Raw genomic sequence first — 16084 nt, 5'->3', positions numbered from 1 at the left:
CTGGAGTCACATGTAGGCCAGGCCGGGTAAGGACGGCAGATTTCCCCCGCTAAAAGCCATTAATTAACCAAATGAGCTTTTGAGACAATCAACAATGGTGTTGAGAGAGAATTGGGAGACTAGATAGGCTTGGATTGTTTTCTTTAGAGCAGATAAGACTAAGGGGGGGACATCCCTTGGTTGAGGGGTCAATCACGAGGGGGTATAGTTTTAGAATGAGGGGCAGGAGATTCAGAGGGGATTTGAGGAAAAAAACTTTTTCACTCAGAGGGTGGTGTGAATCTGGAATGCACTGCCTGGGAAGGTAGTGGAGGCCGGAAACCTTACAACCTTTAAAAAGTACTTGGATGAGTACTTGAAATATCATAACATTCAAGGATGTGGGACAAGTGCAGGAAAATGGAAATGTGCGTGCCTTTAGTGGTAGTTATTGTCGGTGCAGACTCAGTGGGTCGAAGAGCGTATTCTGCATTGTATGACTACTGAGACTAGCTTTATATTCCAGATGTGTTAACTGAATTTAAATTCTACCAGCTCTCCTGGTCGGATTTGAACGCATGTCCTCAGAACATTAGCCTGGGCCACTGGACTGATCATTAGTCCGGTGACGTTACAATTATACGCTGTCTCCTCCCCCTCACCTCCTCTCCACTGCCTCCCCCTCCCCCACCAATTTCATCAGCTTTTGCTTTGTTGCCGGTTGAATTTTGCCATTTTATAACTTAGCCACCTTTTACACCAATTTCAAAAAGATCTTTGAAGCGAAAACAGAAATTTGTATTTGTGTCAATGGGCCAAATCGCAGAGCGCGAGGGTCTTTGATCTGAGGAAGCAGCAGTTTGACCAGCCTGGATTGAAGACATCCCTTTCTCCCTTAACTATAAATGTTCCTATGGTTCAGGACCGGTACAGTTGCAATGCTCGCATCTTGACGGGTAGAGCAACTGATCACTGAGCCACATCACTTCCAAACAGACCCTAACTCTCTGCTCTCACACAAGACTAATTTATGAGGGATTGGGAACACTCACATCAGTACCGGGCAGAGTGCTCTTGTGACGCTGGTGGTTAAGGTACATTATAAGGACAGAATAAGGTCGTTCTGCTCCCATCCCTAATCGCCTGTCCTCACTCCTCCACAGCCACATTTTACCACAGAGTGAAGTGAAGCAACTCTCACCTCATATTGGGCAAACTTTGCAGCATCCTCCAAGTCCATGTCCTCTTTCCTGGGTGGGTGATCACGGGTTGCTAATGCGAGGCAGCGAAGGGTATCTCGTCCTGTTCCCCATTCCTTGATCACAGTCAATATCTTTTCCTTCAAACGAGGTGTCAGAGGCACCTTGGCGGTACCATACCGGACAAAGCTGCAGCGCTCAATGATTCCTTCTGGAGCCCCCTGAGGAACAAAGTGCTTTCATCAGACAAGTAGTAATTGGTTTGCTGCAAGGTTTCAGATAACTGTTGGTTTTGACCATTTTATAAGCCGAAAGCTTTATGCCCACTGCTGTAATTTTAATTGAATATAAAACTCAGACAAACTCTAATTTCTATTCTTCAGTGGGAATGTCTTTGGAATTCTTGAACTTGTGATACTCAGTTGTTGAGTTGATTCGATACTTGAGATGGCTGGACTCTCAGGGACTAAGGGAATCAATCGATATGGGGAAAGAATAAGGAAATGGAGTTACGTCTTAGCTCAGCCATCATCTTATTGAATGGCAGTGCAATATATTCTAATCCGGATCCTATAGGGTGACACAGTGGCACAATGGTTAGCATAGCTGCTTCACAGTGCCAGGGACCCGGGTTCGATTCCCGGCTTGGGTCACTGCCTGTGTGGAGTTTGCACATTCTCCCCATGTCTGCGTGGGTTTCCTCCGGATCTCCAGTTTCCTCCCACAGTTCAAAAGGCATGCAGGTTAGGTACATTGGCCATGCTAAATTCTCCCTCAGTGTACCCGAACAGGTGCCAGAGTATGGCAACTAGGGGATTTTCACAGTAACTTCATTGCAGTGTTAATGTAAACCTACTTGTGACATTAATAAACTTATAACTTTATGTTCTTGTATTTTAATATCATCAGAAGAACTGGACTCTGTCTGTGTTCCCCTCAGTTTGTTAAAATACAAATACTGCATTAGGCATGCACCATGACTGGTAGAAATGGGTAAAGTAGCTCAGGGTAAACTACACAGCTCAGTTTAGAATTAAAGTCTGCTTCAAATTCTAAAATATGATCCACAGGGACTTATATGTATGTGGATACAAATCTGTATGAATCACAACAGTATGTTGTTACTTCACTCAGAAGAGGTTAAAGCACTATCTTCCTCTCTCCCCATCATCCCTGTATCATCAGCAGCCTTTCATTAAAGGATGCAATGGTCTTTGCCTTGACCACTCGCATTAGCAAGTATTCTGATATCTCTTAGCCCTCTCTAAGTGCTAATTATAAATTGAAACCTCTCATCATTCACTTCTTAACAAAAGAAAACTGTCTTTTCTCAGCCATTCTATTGAAATCACTCAATTTAAGAAAGTTACATCATGGAATAGGTATGGAGCAGGCGGCCATTCAGCCCATCATGTCTGTACTGGCTCTCCAGTACCATTCCCCTACTCTCTCCCTGCAACCCTGCACATTCTTCCTTTTCAGATAGTTTAATTCCCTTCAGAATGCATCAATTGAATCTGCTTCCTCCACACTCTCAGGTAGTGCATTCCAGGCCTTTACCATGCACTATGTGAAAAGTATCTCCTTGTATCACTTTTGCTTCTTTTGCTGATTACTTTAATTCTGTGTCCTCTCATTCTCGATCCTTTCACCAGTGAGAACAGTTTTTCCCTTCTACTCCTCTTGTTTTTGACTCTATCAAATCTCCTCTCAGCCTTTTCTTCTCCAAGGAAAACAGTTTCTTCAATCTGTCTTCATCATTGTATAAATTACTAGCTCAGCGGAGGCTGAGCTTGTAATTTACACAAGTTCAACATAACCTCTCTGCCCTTGTACTTTATGTCCCTATTAATAAAGCCTAGGATACTGTGTGCTTTGTCAGTCACGCTCTCAACTTGTACTGCCACCTTCACTGATGTACACACACATACACCAAGGTTCTTCTGCTTCCTGTCTGTGTCCATTTGAAGTTCTACACAATCCCTGTCACAGTTCACAATGTTCTAAGTTTTGAAATTGTGCCCTTTATACCAACGTCTAGGTCATTAATATACATCAGGAAAGGCAAGGATCCCAAACCAACCCCGACAAACCTTCCTCCTGCCCAAAAAGACACCGAGTCATGGTTTCCTGTCACCCTGCAAATTCCATATCCATGTTCCTCTTATTCTATGAGCTGTAACTTCTCTTCCAGGTCTGCTGTGTGACACTGCATCAGGCACCTTTTGGAAGCCCTTGTACGCCACATCAACAGTATTGTCCTCATCGACCGTCTCTTCATCTCTTCAAAAACAACTCTAGCAAGTTAATTCAACATGATCTTCCTTTAAGAAATCCATGCTGGCTTCCCTTTGTATCCTTGGGTAAGCCCAGCAACTACAGGCCAGCTGCTGTTTTCCAAGATTTCATTATTTGATTAAAGGTTTCAGTATTTCACCCCTCGCCTTCCCATCCCCTCTGGTTACTATTCAGTATTTCACTTCCACTTCTGCCAACAGTGTGAAAAGAAAATTCCCCAAGTGTGCACCCTCTTAATTTGGAGCAACACTCAGTGTGTGTGCATGTGTGTGGCTTTGTGTGTGAGAGCGCATGAGAGAGAAGTGTGTGTGTGTGTGTCTGTATGTGCATGAGATGTGTGTGTGTGTTTGTGCATGAAAGAGGTGTGTGTATGTGCATGAGAGATGCGTGTGTCTGCATGTGCATGAGAGACGTGTGTGTGTATGTGTGTGTGTCTGTATGTGCATGAGAGAGATATGTGCGTGTCTGTATGCATGAGAGAGATGTGTGTGTGTCTGTATGTGCATGAGAGATATGTGCGTGTCTGTATGCATGAGAGAGATGTGTGTGTGTCTGTATGTGCATGAGGGAGATGTGTGTGTGTCTGTATCTGCATGAGAGAGATATGTGCGTGTCTGTATGCATGAGAGAGATGTGTGTGTGTCTGTATGTGCATGAGGGAGGTGTGTGCGTGCGTGTGCATGTGTGTGTGTGCCATACTCTCTTCCACCTTCTTCCATCAGGAAAGAGATACAAAAGTCTGAGATCACGTACCAACTGGCTCAAGAACAGCTTCACCCCTGCTGCCATCAGACTTTTGAATAGACTTACCTTATATTAAGTTGATCTTTCTCTAGCAGTGACTGTAACACTATATTCTGCACCCTCTCCTTTCCTTCTCCCTTATGTACTCTATGAATGGAGTGTTTTGTCTGCATAGCATGCAAGAAACAATACTTTTCACTGCATCCCAAGACATGTGACAATAATAAATCAAATCAAAAAACATGTGACTGAGTGTGCGCAAGTGAGAGACTTTGAGAGAGTATGAGAGGCTTTGTGTGTCAATATTTACTAAGTACTATTTGGCCTTTTGATTTAAATTACATTAATTCTCTCTGGATAACCCCTGTCTGCAAGTCTCCGCCTAGCCCAGGGTCATGCTTGATGGTATTGAATTTAGAAGGGAGAGGAGAAAACAAATGAAAGGAATAGAATCATCAGCATCCACTCACATAGCCCCTTTTGCAGCCTGCCCCTGAGAATGCTTGGTGCAGATGTGCCCCCTGATGGCTTTTTCAGTTGTGTGCGTAGTGTAAAAGCTGGGGGTGCTGGATGAATACACAAGAGGAGATATTTCTAAAACTTTTTAAAATGTCATCTTGGCTCAGAGCTATCACTCTGGCTTCGAAGTCAATCGGTTGGTAGACTGTTAGTTTGACATCTAGTACTTGATGAGCAGAAATTTCTTCCATTACATATCAAGACGACAGAAGCCATTGTCTTCAGTCCTCACCACAACCTATGGGATTTCCCAGCCCTGCCTGCAGGTGGAATTTTCCAGCCCTGCCAAAGTCAATGGACTTTTGGCTGGCTCACCTCGAGACCCAGCTCGCCGAGACTGGAAAATCACAGTCTTTGTTTCTTAGCTACTGATGCCACGCCTTTCCCTGGAAACTATGAGGCTGTTTGTAATCTTAATATCATATTTGATAATGAGTTGGACTTCCTATCACAAGGCTACCGATTTCCACCTTCCTAACATGGCTCCTGCCTCAGCTCATCTGCAGATGAAATCCTCAATGTGCGCTCAGACTTCCTTATTCCAATGCACTCCACACTGGTTTCCCACACTCGAAAACTCGTTAAAAACGTCATTACCAAATCCTGCACACCCATTTCAACAACATCTTATTTATATATAGTGCCTTCAATGCCATCAAATATCCCTCAGTGCTTCACACAAGTGATAAAAAGTAACTTATGGATGTATGAATTAGGAGCAGGAGGAGGCCACTCAGCCCATCGAGCCTGCTCTCCCATCCAATAAAATCATCTCTGACCTGATTGTAACCTCAACCCCACATTCCCGCCGACCCCTGGTAACCTTTCACCCCTTTATTAATCAAGAATCTCTCCAGCTCTGCCTTAAAATTATTCAAAGACGCTGCTTCCACTGCCTTTTGAGGAACACAGTTCCAGAGACTCACCACCCTCTGAAAGAAAGACATATTCTTTATCTCCATTTTAAATGAGTGACCTCTTATTTTTTACCAGTGACCCCTAGTTCCTGATTCTCCCACAAGAGGAAACATCCTCTCCACATCCACCCTGTCAATACCCCTCAGGATCTTAAAGGTTTTGATCAAGTCGCTTCTTACTCTTCTAAACGCCAGTGGATACAAACCTAACCTTTCTTCATAAGACAACCCAGCCATTCCTAGTATTAGTCAGTTCTCTATCCATGTCAATACATTGCCTCTTAAAGCTCATGGTATTGGGGGTAATGTATTGACGTGGACAGAGAACTGGTTGGCAGACAGAAAGCAGAGAGTGTGAATAAACGGGTCCTTTTCAGAGTGGCAGGCAATGACTAATGGGGTACTGTAAGGTTTAGTGCTGGGACCCCAGCTATTCACAATATACATTAAGGATTTGGGCCAAGGAATTGAATGCAATATCTCCAAATTTGCAGATGACACTAAGCTGGGTGGCAGTGTGTGCTGTGAGGAGGATGCTAAGAGGCTGCAGGGTGACTTGGACAGGCTGGCAGAGTGGGCAAGTACTTGGCAAATGCAATATAATGTGGATAAATGTGAGGTTTGGTGGCAAAAACAGGAAGGAAGATTATTATCTGAATGGTGGCAGTTTTGGAAAAGAGGAAGTGCAATGTGACCTGGGTGTCATGGTGGAACAGTCACTGAAGGTTGGCATTGAGGTACAGCAGGCGGTGAGGAAAGCTAATGGCATGCTGGCCTTCACAGCAAGAAGATTTGAGTATAGGAGTAGGGATGTCTTGCTACAGTTATACAGGGCCTTGGTGAGGCTGCATCTTGAGTATTTCAGCTTTGGTCTCCTAGTCTGAGGAAGGACATGCTATTGAGGGAGTCCAGCGAAGGTTCACCAGACTGATTCCTGGAATGGCAGGACTTACATATGAAGAGAGACTGGATCGACTGGGCTTGTACTCACTGGAATTTAGAAGAATGAGAGGGGATTTCATAAGAAAAATATAAAATCCTGATGGGACTAGACAGGCTAGATGTTGGAAGAATGTTCCTGATGGTGGCCAGTTGATTAGATATGTTCAAGAGGGAGGTGGACGTGGCCCTTGTGGCTAAAGGGATCGAAGGGTATGGAGAGAAAGCGGGAGTGCATGATCAACCATGATCATATTGAATGGTGGTGCAGGTTCGAAGGGCCCAATTTTCCTATTTTCTATGTTTCTATGTCTCTAACCTTTCCTCATAAGACAACCCGTCCAATCCTGGCATTAGTCTGGTAAACCTTCTCTGAACAGGTTCCAATGCACCTATATCTTTCCTTAAATAAGGAGACCAAATGAAGCATAATCTTCCTACTTGCGTAATCAATTCTCCTCACAAACAATAATATTCTATTAGTTTCCTAATTACTTGCTGTACCTGCATACTAGCCTTTTGTGATTCATGCATTAAGACACCCAGATCCCTCTGCACCTCAGAGCCTAGCAATCTCTCACCATTTACAAAACCATTTACTGAAACAAGCTTCAAATTGAGCCACATCAGGAGGTATTAGGTTGGGTGACTACAAAGGAATGTTTTGAGGAGCATCTTAAGGGGGAAAGTGAGGTGGAGAGTCAGAAAGGTGTAAGGAGGGAACTCCAGAACTTGGGGCATCGGCAAACTGGAGGCACAGACACCGGTAGTGGAGTGGTTACAATGAGGGTGCTCAAGGGGCCAGAATTAGATGAGTGCAGACATCTCGGAGAATTGTGGGCTTCACTGATCCACACTGACATCATCTTAAATAACGCCTGCATTTAAAAATTTGCTTCCTTATTTTCAAATCTCTCCGTGCTATCCTTCCCTACCTCTGTGATCTCCTTCAGCCCCACAACACCACTCATACAAATTTCTGCACTCTGTCACTTCTGGATTCTTAAGCATTAATGATTTTACTTCTTCCACCATTGATGGCCATGGTTTCAGCTGTAAAGTCCCCAAGCTCTGGAATTCTCTCCTTAAACCTCTCTGCTTTTCCACCTCTCTCTGCTACTTTAAGGTACTCCTTAAAATATATCTCTTTGACCATTCCTATGGTCATCTGCAGATCATTGCTGTCAAATATTGATCCACAAGACTCTTGTAAAGTGGCTTGGTACATTCTATCATGTTAAAGGTCCCATATAAATTCAAGTTGTTGATGTAGGTTCAAGTCTCACGCCAGTGATGCAGAATTGAGAGAGGCTGCACTGTGCAGGGCCGCCATCTTTCAGGTGAGCCCAGTACATCTCGCAAACAAGCCTTCCATCCATTGACTTGGTCTGCACTTCCCGCTGCCTCAGCAAAGCAGCCAGCATAATCAAGGACCCCCACGCATCCTGGACATTCTCTCTTCCACCTTCTTCCGTCAGGAAAAAGATACAAAACGTTTGAGGTCACGTATCAACTGACTCAAGAACAGCTTCTTCCCTGTTGCTATCAGACTTTTGAATGGACCTGCCTTATATTAAGTTGATCTTTCTCTACACCTAGCTATGACATGGCATGGTGGCACAGTGGTTAGCACTGCTGCCCCAGGGCTCCAGGGACCTGGGTTCGATTCCCGGCTTGGGTCACTGTTTGCATGGAGTTTGCACATTCTCCTCGTGTGTGTGTGTGGGTTTCCTCCGGGTGCTCCGGTTTCCTCCCACAGTTCAAAGATGTGCGGGTTAGGTTGATTGGCCATGCTAAATTGCCCTTTAGTGTCAGGGGTCTAGCAGGGTAAATACCACGGGGCTATGGGGATAGGGGCTGGGAGTGATTGTGGTTGGTGCAGACATGATTGGCCGAATGGCCTCCTTCTGCACTGTAGGGATTCCATGATTCTATGGCTGTAGCATTATATTTTGCACCCTCTCCTTTCCTTCTCTATGTACGGTATGCTTTGTCTGTATAGCGTGCAAGAAACAATACTTTTCACTGTATCCCAATACGTGACAATAATAAATCAAATCAAATTATTAACTACAGAATCCCTACAGTGCAGGAGGCCGTCATTCGGCCCATCAAATCTGCACTGACGTTCTGAAAAAGTATCTTCCACCCTCCCTCTCAGTGTCCTGGCCAAAAGTTATCCCTCAAACCAAATTGCCAATAACAGATTGTTTGACCATTGGTCTCAACGCTGTTTGTGGGATCTTGCTGTGTGTACATTGGTTGCCTTGTTTCCCCACATTAAAACAGTGACGACACTTCAGAATTACTTCATTGGCTGCAAAGTACTCTGGGATATTCTGATGTCATGAATGATGCTAAAGAAATGAAGGTTTGTTTTTCTGTTCACCACAAGTTGTCAATGAGTGGTGATTCTGACCATTGCAAACCAGTAATCATTGCGAGCTTTTCTGTTTGTGTGTTTAAGACAAAATCTTTCACTTTGTCAGCACATGACAGGAACCCCGGTTTCTTTATCCACTCTCAATGCCCTGCTGCCAAGGAGCCATGGGTTCAGGACAGATACATCTAACATCACAACTCAAACCTCTGGGTATAGTGGCTTTCACTGGGGGCAGCGCAAACACACCTTCCTGGGGCAGCCTCCAAAATTAAGTTGCGTAATGCAAGTGGGACAAGAGGAAATCAAGGAGACCAATTAACAGGGCAGTGGGTGAGGGAAAAGCAGACAATCGTCTCACAGTTGAAAAACATTAGCTTCGATAAGTGTCTCAGCTGGAGGCAGATTTATTCTTTGCTAAATTCTCTGCAAGGGAGGAAATTGCTGGGGCCTTGAGAGAAATCTTTGTATCCTCACTGGCTGCAGGGGAGGTCCCAGAGGATTGGCGAATAGCCAATGTTGTTCCTTTGTTTAAGAAGGGTAGCAAGAATAATCCAGGTAATTACAGGCTGGTGAGCCTTACATCAGTGGTAGGGAAATTATTGGAGAGGGTTCTCCGAGACAGGATTTATTCCCACTTGGAAATAAGTGAACATATTAGTGAGAGGCAACATGGTTTTGTGAAGGGGAGGTCGTGTCTCATGAACTTGATCGAGTTTTTCGAGGAAGTGATGAAAATGATTGATGAGGGTAGGGCAGTGGATGTTGTCTACATGGACTTCAGTAAGGCCTTTGACAAGGTCCCTCATGGCAGACTGGTGCAGAAGGTGAAGTCGCATGGGATCAGAGATGAGCTGGCAAGGTGGATACAACACTGGCTCGGTCAAAGAAGACAGAGGGTAGCAGTGGAAGGGTGTGTTTCTGAATGGAGGGCTGTGACAAGTGGTGTTCCTCAGGGATCAGTGCTGGGACCTTTGCTGTTTGTAAGATATATAAATGATTTGGAGGAAAATGTAACTGGATTGATTAGCAAGTTTGCGGACGACACAAGGGTTGATGGATTTGTGGATAGCGATGAGGACCATCAAAGGAGGCAGCAGGATATAGATCAGTTGGAGACTTGGGCGGAGAGATGGAAGATGGAGTTTAATCCGGACAAATGTGAGGTAATGCATTTTGGAAGGTCTAATACAGAAAGGAAATATACAGTAAATGGCAGAACCCTTAAGAGTATTGATAGGCAAAGGGATCTGGGTATACAGGTACACAGGTCACTGAAAGTGGCAATGCAGGTGGAGAAGGTAGTCAAGAAGGCATACGGCATGCTTGCCTTCATCGGCCGGGGTATTGAGTTTAAAAATTGGCAAGTCAGGTTGCAGCTTTATAGAACCTTAGTTAGGCTGCACTTGGAATATAGTGTTCAATTCCGGTCGCCACACTACCAGAAGGATGTGGAGGCTTTGGAGAGGGCACAGAAAAGATTTACCAGGATGTTGCCTGGTATGGAGGGCATTGGCTATGAGGAGAGGTTGGAGAAACATAGTTTGTTCTCACTGGAGCGACGGAGGTTGAGGGGAGACCTGATAGAAGTCTACAAGATTATGAGAGGCATGGACAGAGTGGATAGTCAGAAGCTTATTCCCCAGGATGGAAGAGTCAACTACTAGTCAATGTCTGAGGCAGATTTTTTTACACAGAGAGTAGTGGGTGCCTGGAACTCGTTGCCGGGGGAGGTAGTGGAAGCAGATACGAAAGTGACTTTTAAGGGGCATCTTGACAAGTACATGAATAGGATGGGAATAGAGGGATATGGTCCCTGGAAGGGTAAAGGGTTTTAGTTAAGTCGGGCAGCATGGTCGGTGCAGGCTTGGAGGGCCGAAGGGCCTGTTCCTGTGCTGTAATTTTACATAGAACATAGAAAAACTACAGCACAAGCAGGCCCTTCGGCCCCACAAGTTGTGCCGAACATATCCCTACCTTCTAGGCCTACCTATAACCCTCCATCCTATTAAGTCCCATGTACTCAATTTTCTTTGTTCTTTGTTAAAATGAGGCCTTGAACTGAGTCTAATGTGAAGTCACTCTTGTAAAAATGACAGATGGCACTCCTGGTCTCATTTCCTGCCATGTGAGTGTGAGGAAATCCCACTACAGCTCCCATAAACATCAGGGGGGGTGAGCAGACACCAGACTGCAATATACATGGCACATCTGGACAGCTGCCAAGGGCACCCGTATTTAACAAGGGTTGCTGCGGTAGAAAGCATGAATACAATGGACCCAATTGAAAAACCAATTAGGCAAATCATTGCATGGCACAGCCTTTTAGATTCAAGGGCTGCTCGTGTAATAAATGGCAGTGTAAAAATGCGCCAGCCTGCTGGGTGTGAATATTGGGTACCCTGTGCACCTGGTAGGATTTTCCCATCTTCAAAATGAATGGGCGAAAGATCAAACAGGACTCCCGGATCTCCTACCTAAATTGTTAAGTTTTAAAGTTTATTTATTAGTGTTACAAGTAGGCTTACATTAACACTGCAATGAAGTTACTGTGAAAATCCCCTAGTTGCCACACTTCGGCACCTGCTCAGATACACTGAGGGAGAATTTAGCACGGCCAAATCACCTAACCTGCACGTCTTTCGGACTGTGGGAGGAAACCGGAGCACCCGGAGGAAACCCACGCAGACACGAGGAGAATGTGAAGCATGTGAAGACCCACACAGACAGTGACCCAAGCTGGGAATTGAACCCGGGTCCCTGGCGCTCTGAGGTAGCAGTGCTAACCACTGTGCCGCTGATCCTGTGGACCTGCTCCAAAGGCAGTACCAATTCACAAAGTCAAAGATTAAAAGAAAACATAATCAATGTCTTATTTAAACAGTCAGTCACCCTGCCAGGTTTTCACTTCATGTTTAAACTAACTTTTGAAAGACAATTCTGGACCTCTCCTGACGCCTCTGAACTTCTATATTAAATTTGTATTATAATGGCAAGGCAAGAAAGTCCACAACAAATAATACCATGGCAAGACTTGAAGAGTGAATACAGCATTCCAGTCCTTTGTCAGGACTGGAATTCATCATGGTGAGGAAGCTATTAATTTTCAGTGTGTCACTGATATTGCCACATTCAAAGTGTCCTTCAAATTTTCTTGTGATTCTTTCCCCTCCTGTGATTTGACTTTGACCTGCTGCTTGACTCACTGGCAACAGGGGTGTCTGAGTCTAATTAGTGCTGGCTGACCCTCTGGGATTTTCACCGTGACAGAGAGCCTTTCCATTGCAGCAGGAAATAGCAGACGAGCCCAGAAATTGGAAGCCCCATTCCTGAACACGGCACTTCCCATTCTCGCTTGGCCAGGAATAGTCTCAGGTTGCGGCGGGGGGGGGGGGAATGTGTGCACGGGTTATGGAGACACTGGCCTTTTCAATCACCAGCTACCTCCACTGATGTGTGATTTCGGTTGGCCAGGAGTGCGCAGTAGGCAAAAATGTGCAGAAACTCATTAATGTCAGGTTAATCAAAACTGTTAACAGAACTGTCAAAATAAACTGCCAAAGGGAGTTGTCCAGTATTAAAATAGACCTGCCCTTATTTACTTTCACAAAGTTTAGTCTTGAGTGTCAATTGTTTACTATGGATACAAGGACAAAGGTTGGCACTGAGTATATGGGGGTGCCATAGGGGATGGACACAGAGGCATGAGGTAGAATGGCTTGGGATGGGTGGAACTTGGGGAGTCATAGACTGATGAAATCATAGAAACTCTACAGTGCAGAAACAGGCCATTCGGCCCATCAAGTCTGCACCGAACACAATCCCACCCAGGCCCTACTCCCATATCCCTACACATTTACCTGCTAATCCCTCTAACCTACGCACCTCAGGACACTAAGGGGCAATTTTAGCATGGCCAATCAACCTAACCCGCACATCTTTGGACTGTGGGAGGAAACCGGAGCACCCGGAGGAAACCCACGCAGACACGAGGAGAATGTGCAAACTCCACACAGACAGTGACCCAAGCCGGGAATCGAACCCAGGTCCCTGGAGCTGTGAAGCAGCAGTGCTAACCACTGTGCTACCGTGCCCCCCGTGGGTGTCTGGGCAGGGCGGGGGGGGGGGGGGGGAGGTGGTGAGGTTGGAGGGATATTAATTGTCTTATTGTCTTTTTTCAATCTTTCACAAAGTGTCGGAGCGCTGAGGACTCCTTCCACTCAGTTCACCTTCTCATTCAATGGCCTTAGCCCAGCTTGCTTCCTCATCCAATAGCTTTCTACCCTGTTGACCTCCTCACCCAATGGCCTTCCACCCAGCTCACCTTCTCGCCCAATGGCCTTCTACACTGCTGACCTCCTCACCCAATGGCCTTCCACACAGCTCACCTCATTACCCAATGGCCTCCCATCCTGCTGACCTCCTCACCCAATGGCATCTCACCCAGCTCGCCTCCTCACTGAATCATCTTCCACATTGCTGACCTCCTCACCCAATGGCCTCCCATCCTGCTGACCTCCTCACTGAATCATCTTCCACCCTGCTGACCTCCTCACCCAATGGCCTTCCACCCTGCTGACCTCCTCACCCAATGGCCTTCTACCCAGCTCGCGTCCTCACCCAATGGCCTTCCACCCTGCCGACCTGCTCATCCAATGGCCTTCCACCCAGCTCGCGTCCTCACCTGGCAACCTCCAGGCTCGGTTCAGGGACAAGGGGCCTGACTTCTAATCTAGTCTGCAACCCCCCCCCCCTCAGAACAAAAAACTCCAACTCCAGGGTTTTTAGTTGGAAAACGTCCCAACTCTGCGCACCTGACCTGGCAGTGAAAATCTGGTCCTCTCTCTGTCATTGAGTGGTGACCTCTTACCTTCACAAACATCCTGTTTCCTGATCCCACTGTGGGTTTGGCGGGAGAGCAATAGACCGACATGGACTTGCGATCGCGGGAGAATTCCAGGGTCACTTCCTTCTTCATGAGCTGCTTGATGGTCTACGAGAGAGTGAGATCTGTGTCAGAATGTCAGCCACAGATTGGAAGCCACTGAGGAACTTCACATAATTACCACACTGGAAGAGTCAACCAGAAATCAGCTAAATATTCAAAACTAATCACAAGAAGCACGTTAGCACCGGTGGACAGATTTTTGTGAATCCAGGCATCAGTAAATTCTCCCAGAATAATCCCCGATGTTCATAAAGGAGCAAAAACTCAACAAACTTCAACAACAACCTTCTCCTGTGACTGTGTTTGCGACTGAATATCCGACCAGGAGTAACCCAGTTGCAATGGTTATATTCCTGAACAGGTAATTCAGACAATGCGAGTTCAAACCTAATTGTGGTCATTTTAATTTAAATAAAATGTGGGAAAGGTGACAAGGGTCTGGATTTATCACAGATTTGGGCTGAGTCAGGAGGCCATTAAAAGCAGTGGGTGGGACCCAGTTCTAGGATTCCTGCCCTCATTCCTGTTTCCACCAAGTTTTGCCAGCAGAGGGTAATGGTGCGGGTAGTGAGCCAGCGCACACAACCCCCACCCTTTCCAGCTTTGTTACAGGCCCTGCCACCACCTCCACCAACCCCCCCCCCCCTCCCCCCTCCGCCCTCCGCCCCCCCCCCCCTCCCCCCCCTTTCCCCCTGCATAATTTTGAAGGAGCTGGGTCTGCTCTTAGTAGACAGGGTTTACAGCATCTCAAAGGAGTTGTGAAACATGATGCAACTTTACTCTTGTGTGGGAAACCAAAACCATTTAAAATGCCCTTTGATATACATTGCCCCCTTATCTTCTCATGAAGTTGTCAACCAATCGAGCCATTCACAGTATCAATGACGAATAACTATTATCCACTTCACACCTCAATCTGATGTAAATGAACACACAGGCAATGAAAAACTCTTCAAAGTTCAGGTAATAAAAGTATAAATTAAACAAAGTTATCACTCCCCTGCAAACTGTGCCAATATTACCTACTGAGCCCAGTGCAACAGCCATTCTTGGTGCTCAGCTGAGCATTCATAATGAGGCCATCTGGAAAAACATGAATGCCTGGTTATCTGTTTTAACTGCTTCTGTGGATACAGTTGTCAGTTTGCCGAGGAGTGCTAGCCTTGTTCGATTGACAACTTTATCGCCTTCTAATAACCTGATCTTTCTTTGAAGAGTTTTTTTCAATCTCCATGTGTTTATTTGGACAGGATTATGAGGTATGAATTGGATAATAGTGGCCATGGAATCATAGAATCCCTACAATGCAGGAAGCGGCCATTTGGTTCATTGAGTCTGCACTGACAACAATCCCACCCGGGCCCTATTCCTGTAACCCCACATATTTACCCTGCTAATCCCCTAACAATAGGATTAATTTAGCATGGCCAATCAAACTATCCTGCACATCTTTGGATTGTGGGAGGAAACCAGATCACCTGGAAGAAACCCGGACACGGTGAGTAACCAGAGGCTGGAATTGAACCTGGGTCCCTGGCACTGTGAGGCAGCAGTGCTAACCACTGCGCCATCGTGCCACCCTAATGGCCATGGAAATTCACCCTAATGGCATTTAAGCTACCTTGGCTTGCCCAGTGACAAAACGTCATGGGTGCATGTGGGTGCTTCCTTGCATTTCTGTGACTTACTGAAAGCCAAAGACTATTGGTTGCACCTCCCAGAAACACTTAGCTGTTATTAAACATGCTACAATCACCACAGCCTTGTTTCTCCATATTATAACCATGAGGAGGAAATCGTGGCGAGACAATAGCCCATTGCTCACATTGTTGCAGTAAGTGGCTCTTTCCACTTTGGTGATGCCATTGAGATCAGAGTTGAAAACGTTCATCTTTTCCACCAAACAGGTGAGCGCAGTTTCCGTAGCTTCACCGACCTTCTCATAAACTCCCTTGGCCTGGAAGAAGAGTAAAAAGGAGAGACGGATCAGCACCGCACAGCCAACACACCGAGAAATCATCACGAGGTTTAGCTCATACTGTCAGAACCACACTCAAACCCAAACTTCCTGCTGCTTGCCATTTTAACTTAGCACCTTGCTCTCATGCCCACATGTCCGTCCCTGACCTGCTGCAATGCTCCAGTGGAGCCCAACACAAGT

General features: G+C 45.8%; 1 protein-coding gene across 1 annotated transcript in view; it reads right to left on the bottom strand.

The window, feature by feature from the left end:
• Positions 1 to 16084, bottom strand: part of atp2a3 (ATPase sarcoplasmic/endoplasmic reticulum Ca2+ transporting 3) — a 183954-nt gene that overhangs the window by 25673 nt on the left and 142197 nt on the right. Inside the window, 3 exon segments of the mRNA XM_078225189.1 lie at positions 1181 to 1399; positions 13846 to 13968; positions 15749 to 15961. Coding sequence (XP_078081315.1) covers positions 1181 to 1399; positions 13846 to 13968; positions 15749 to 15961 — 555 coding nt within the window.

Source organism: Mustelus asterias, chromosome 12, assembly GCF_964213995.1.
Source record: "Mustelus asterias chromosome 12, sMusAst1.hap1.1, whole genome shotgun sequence".
NCBI classification, from domain to species: domain Eukaryota; kingdom Metazoa; phylum Chordata; class Chondrichthyes; order Carcharhiniformes; family Triakidae; genus Mustelus; species Mustelus asterias.
The sequence above is the reverse complement of the archived record's forward strand: the minus strand, read 5'-3'. Positions and strand labels throughout refer to the sequence as shown.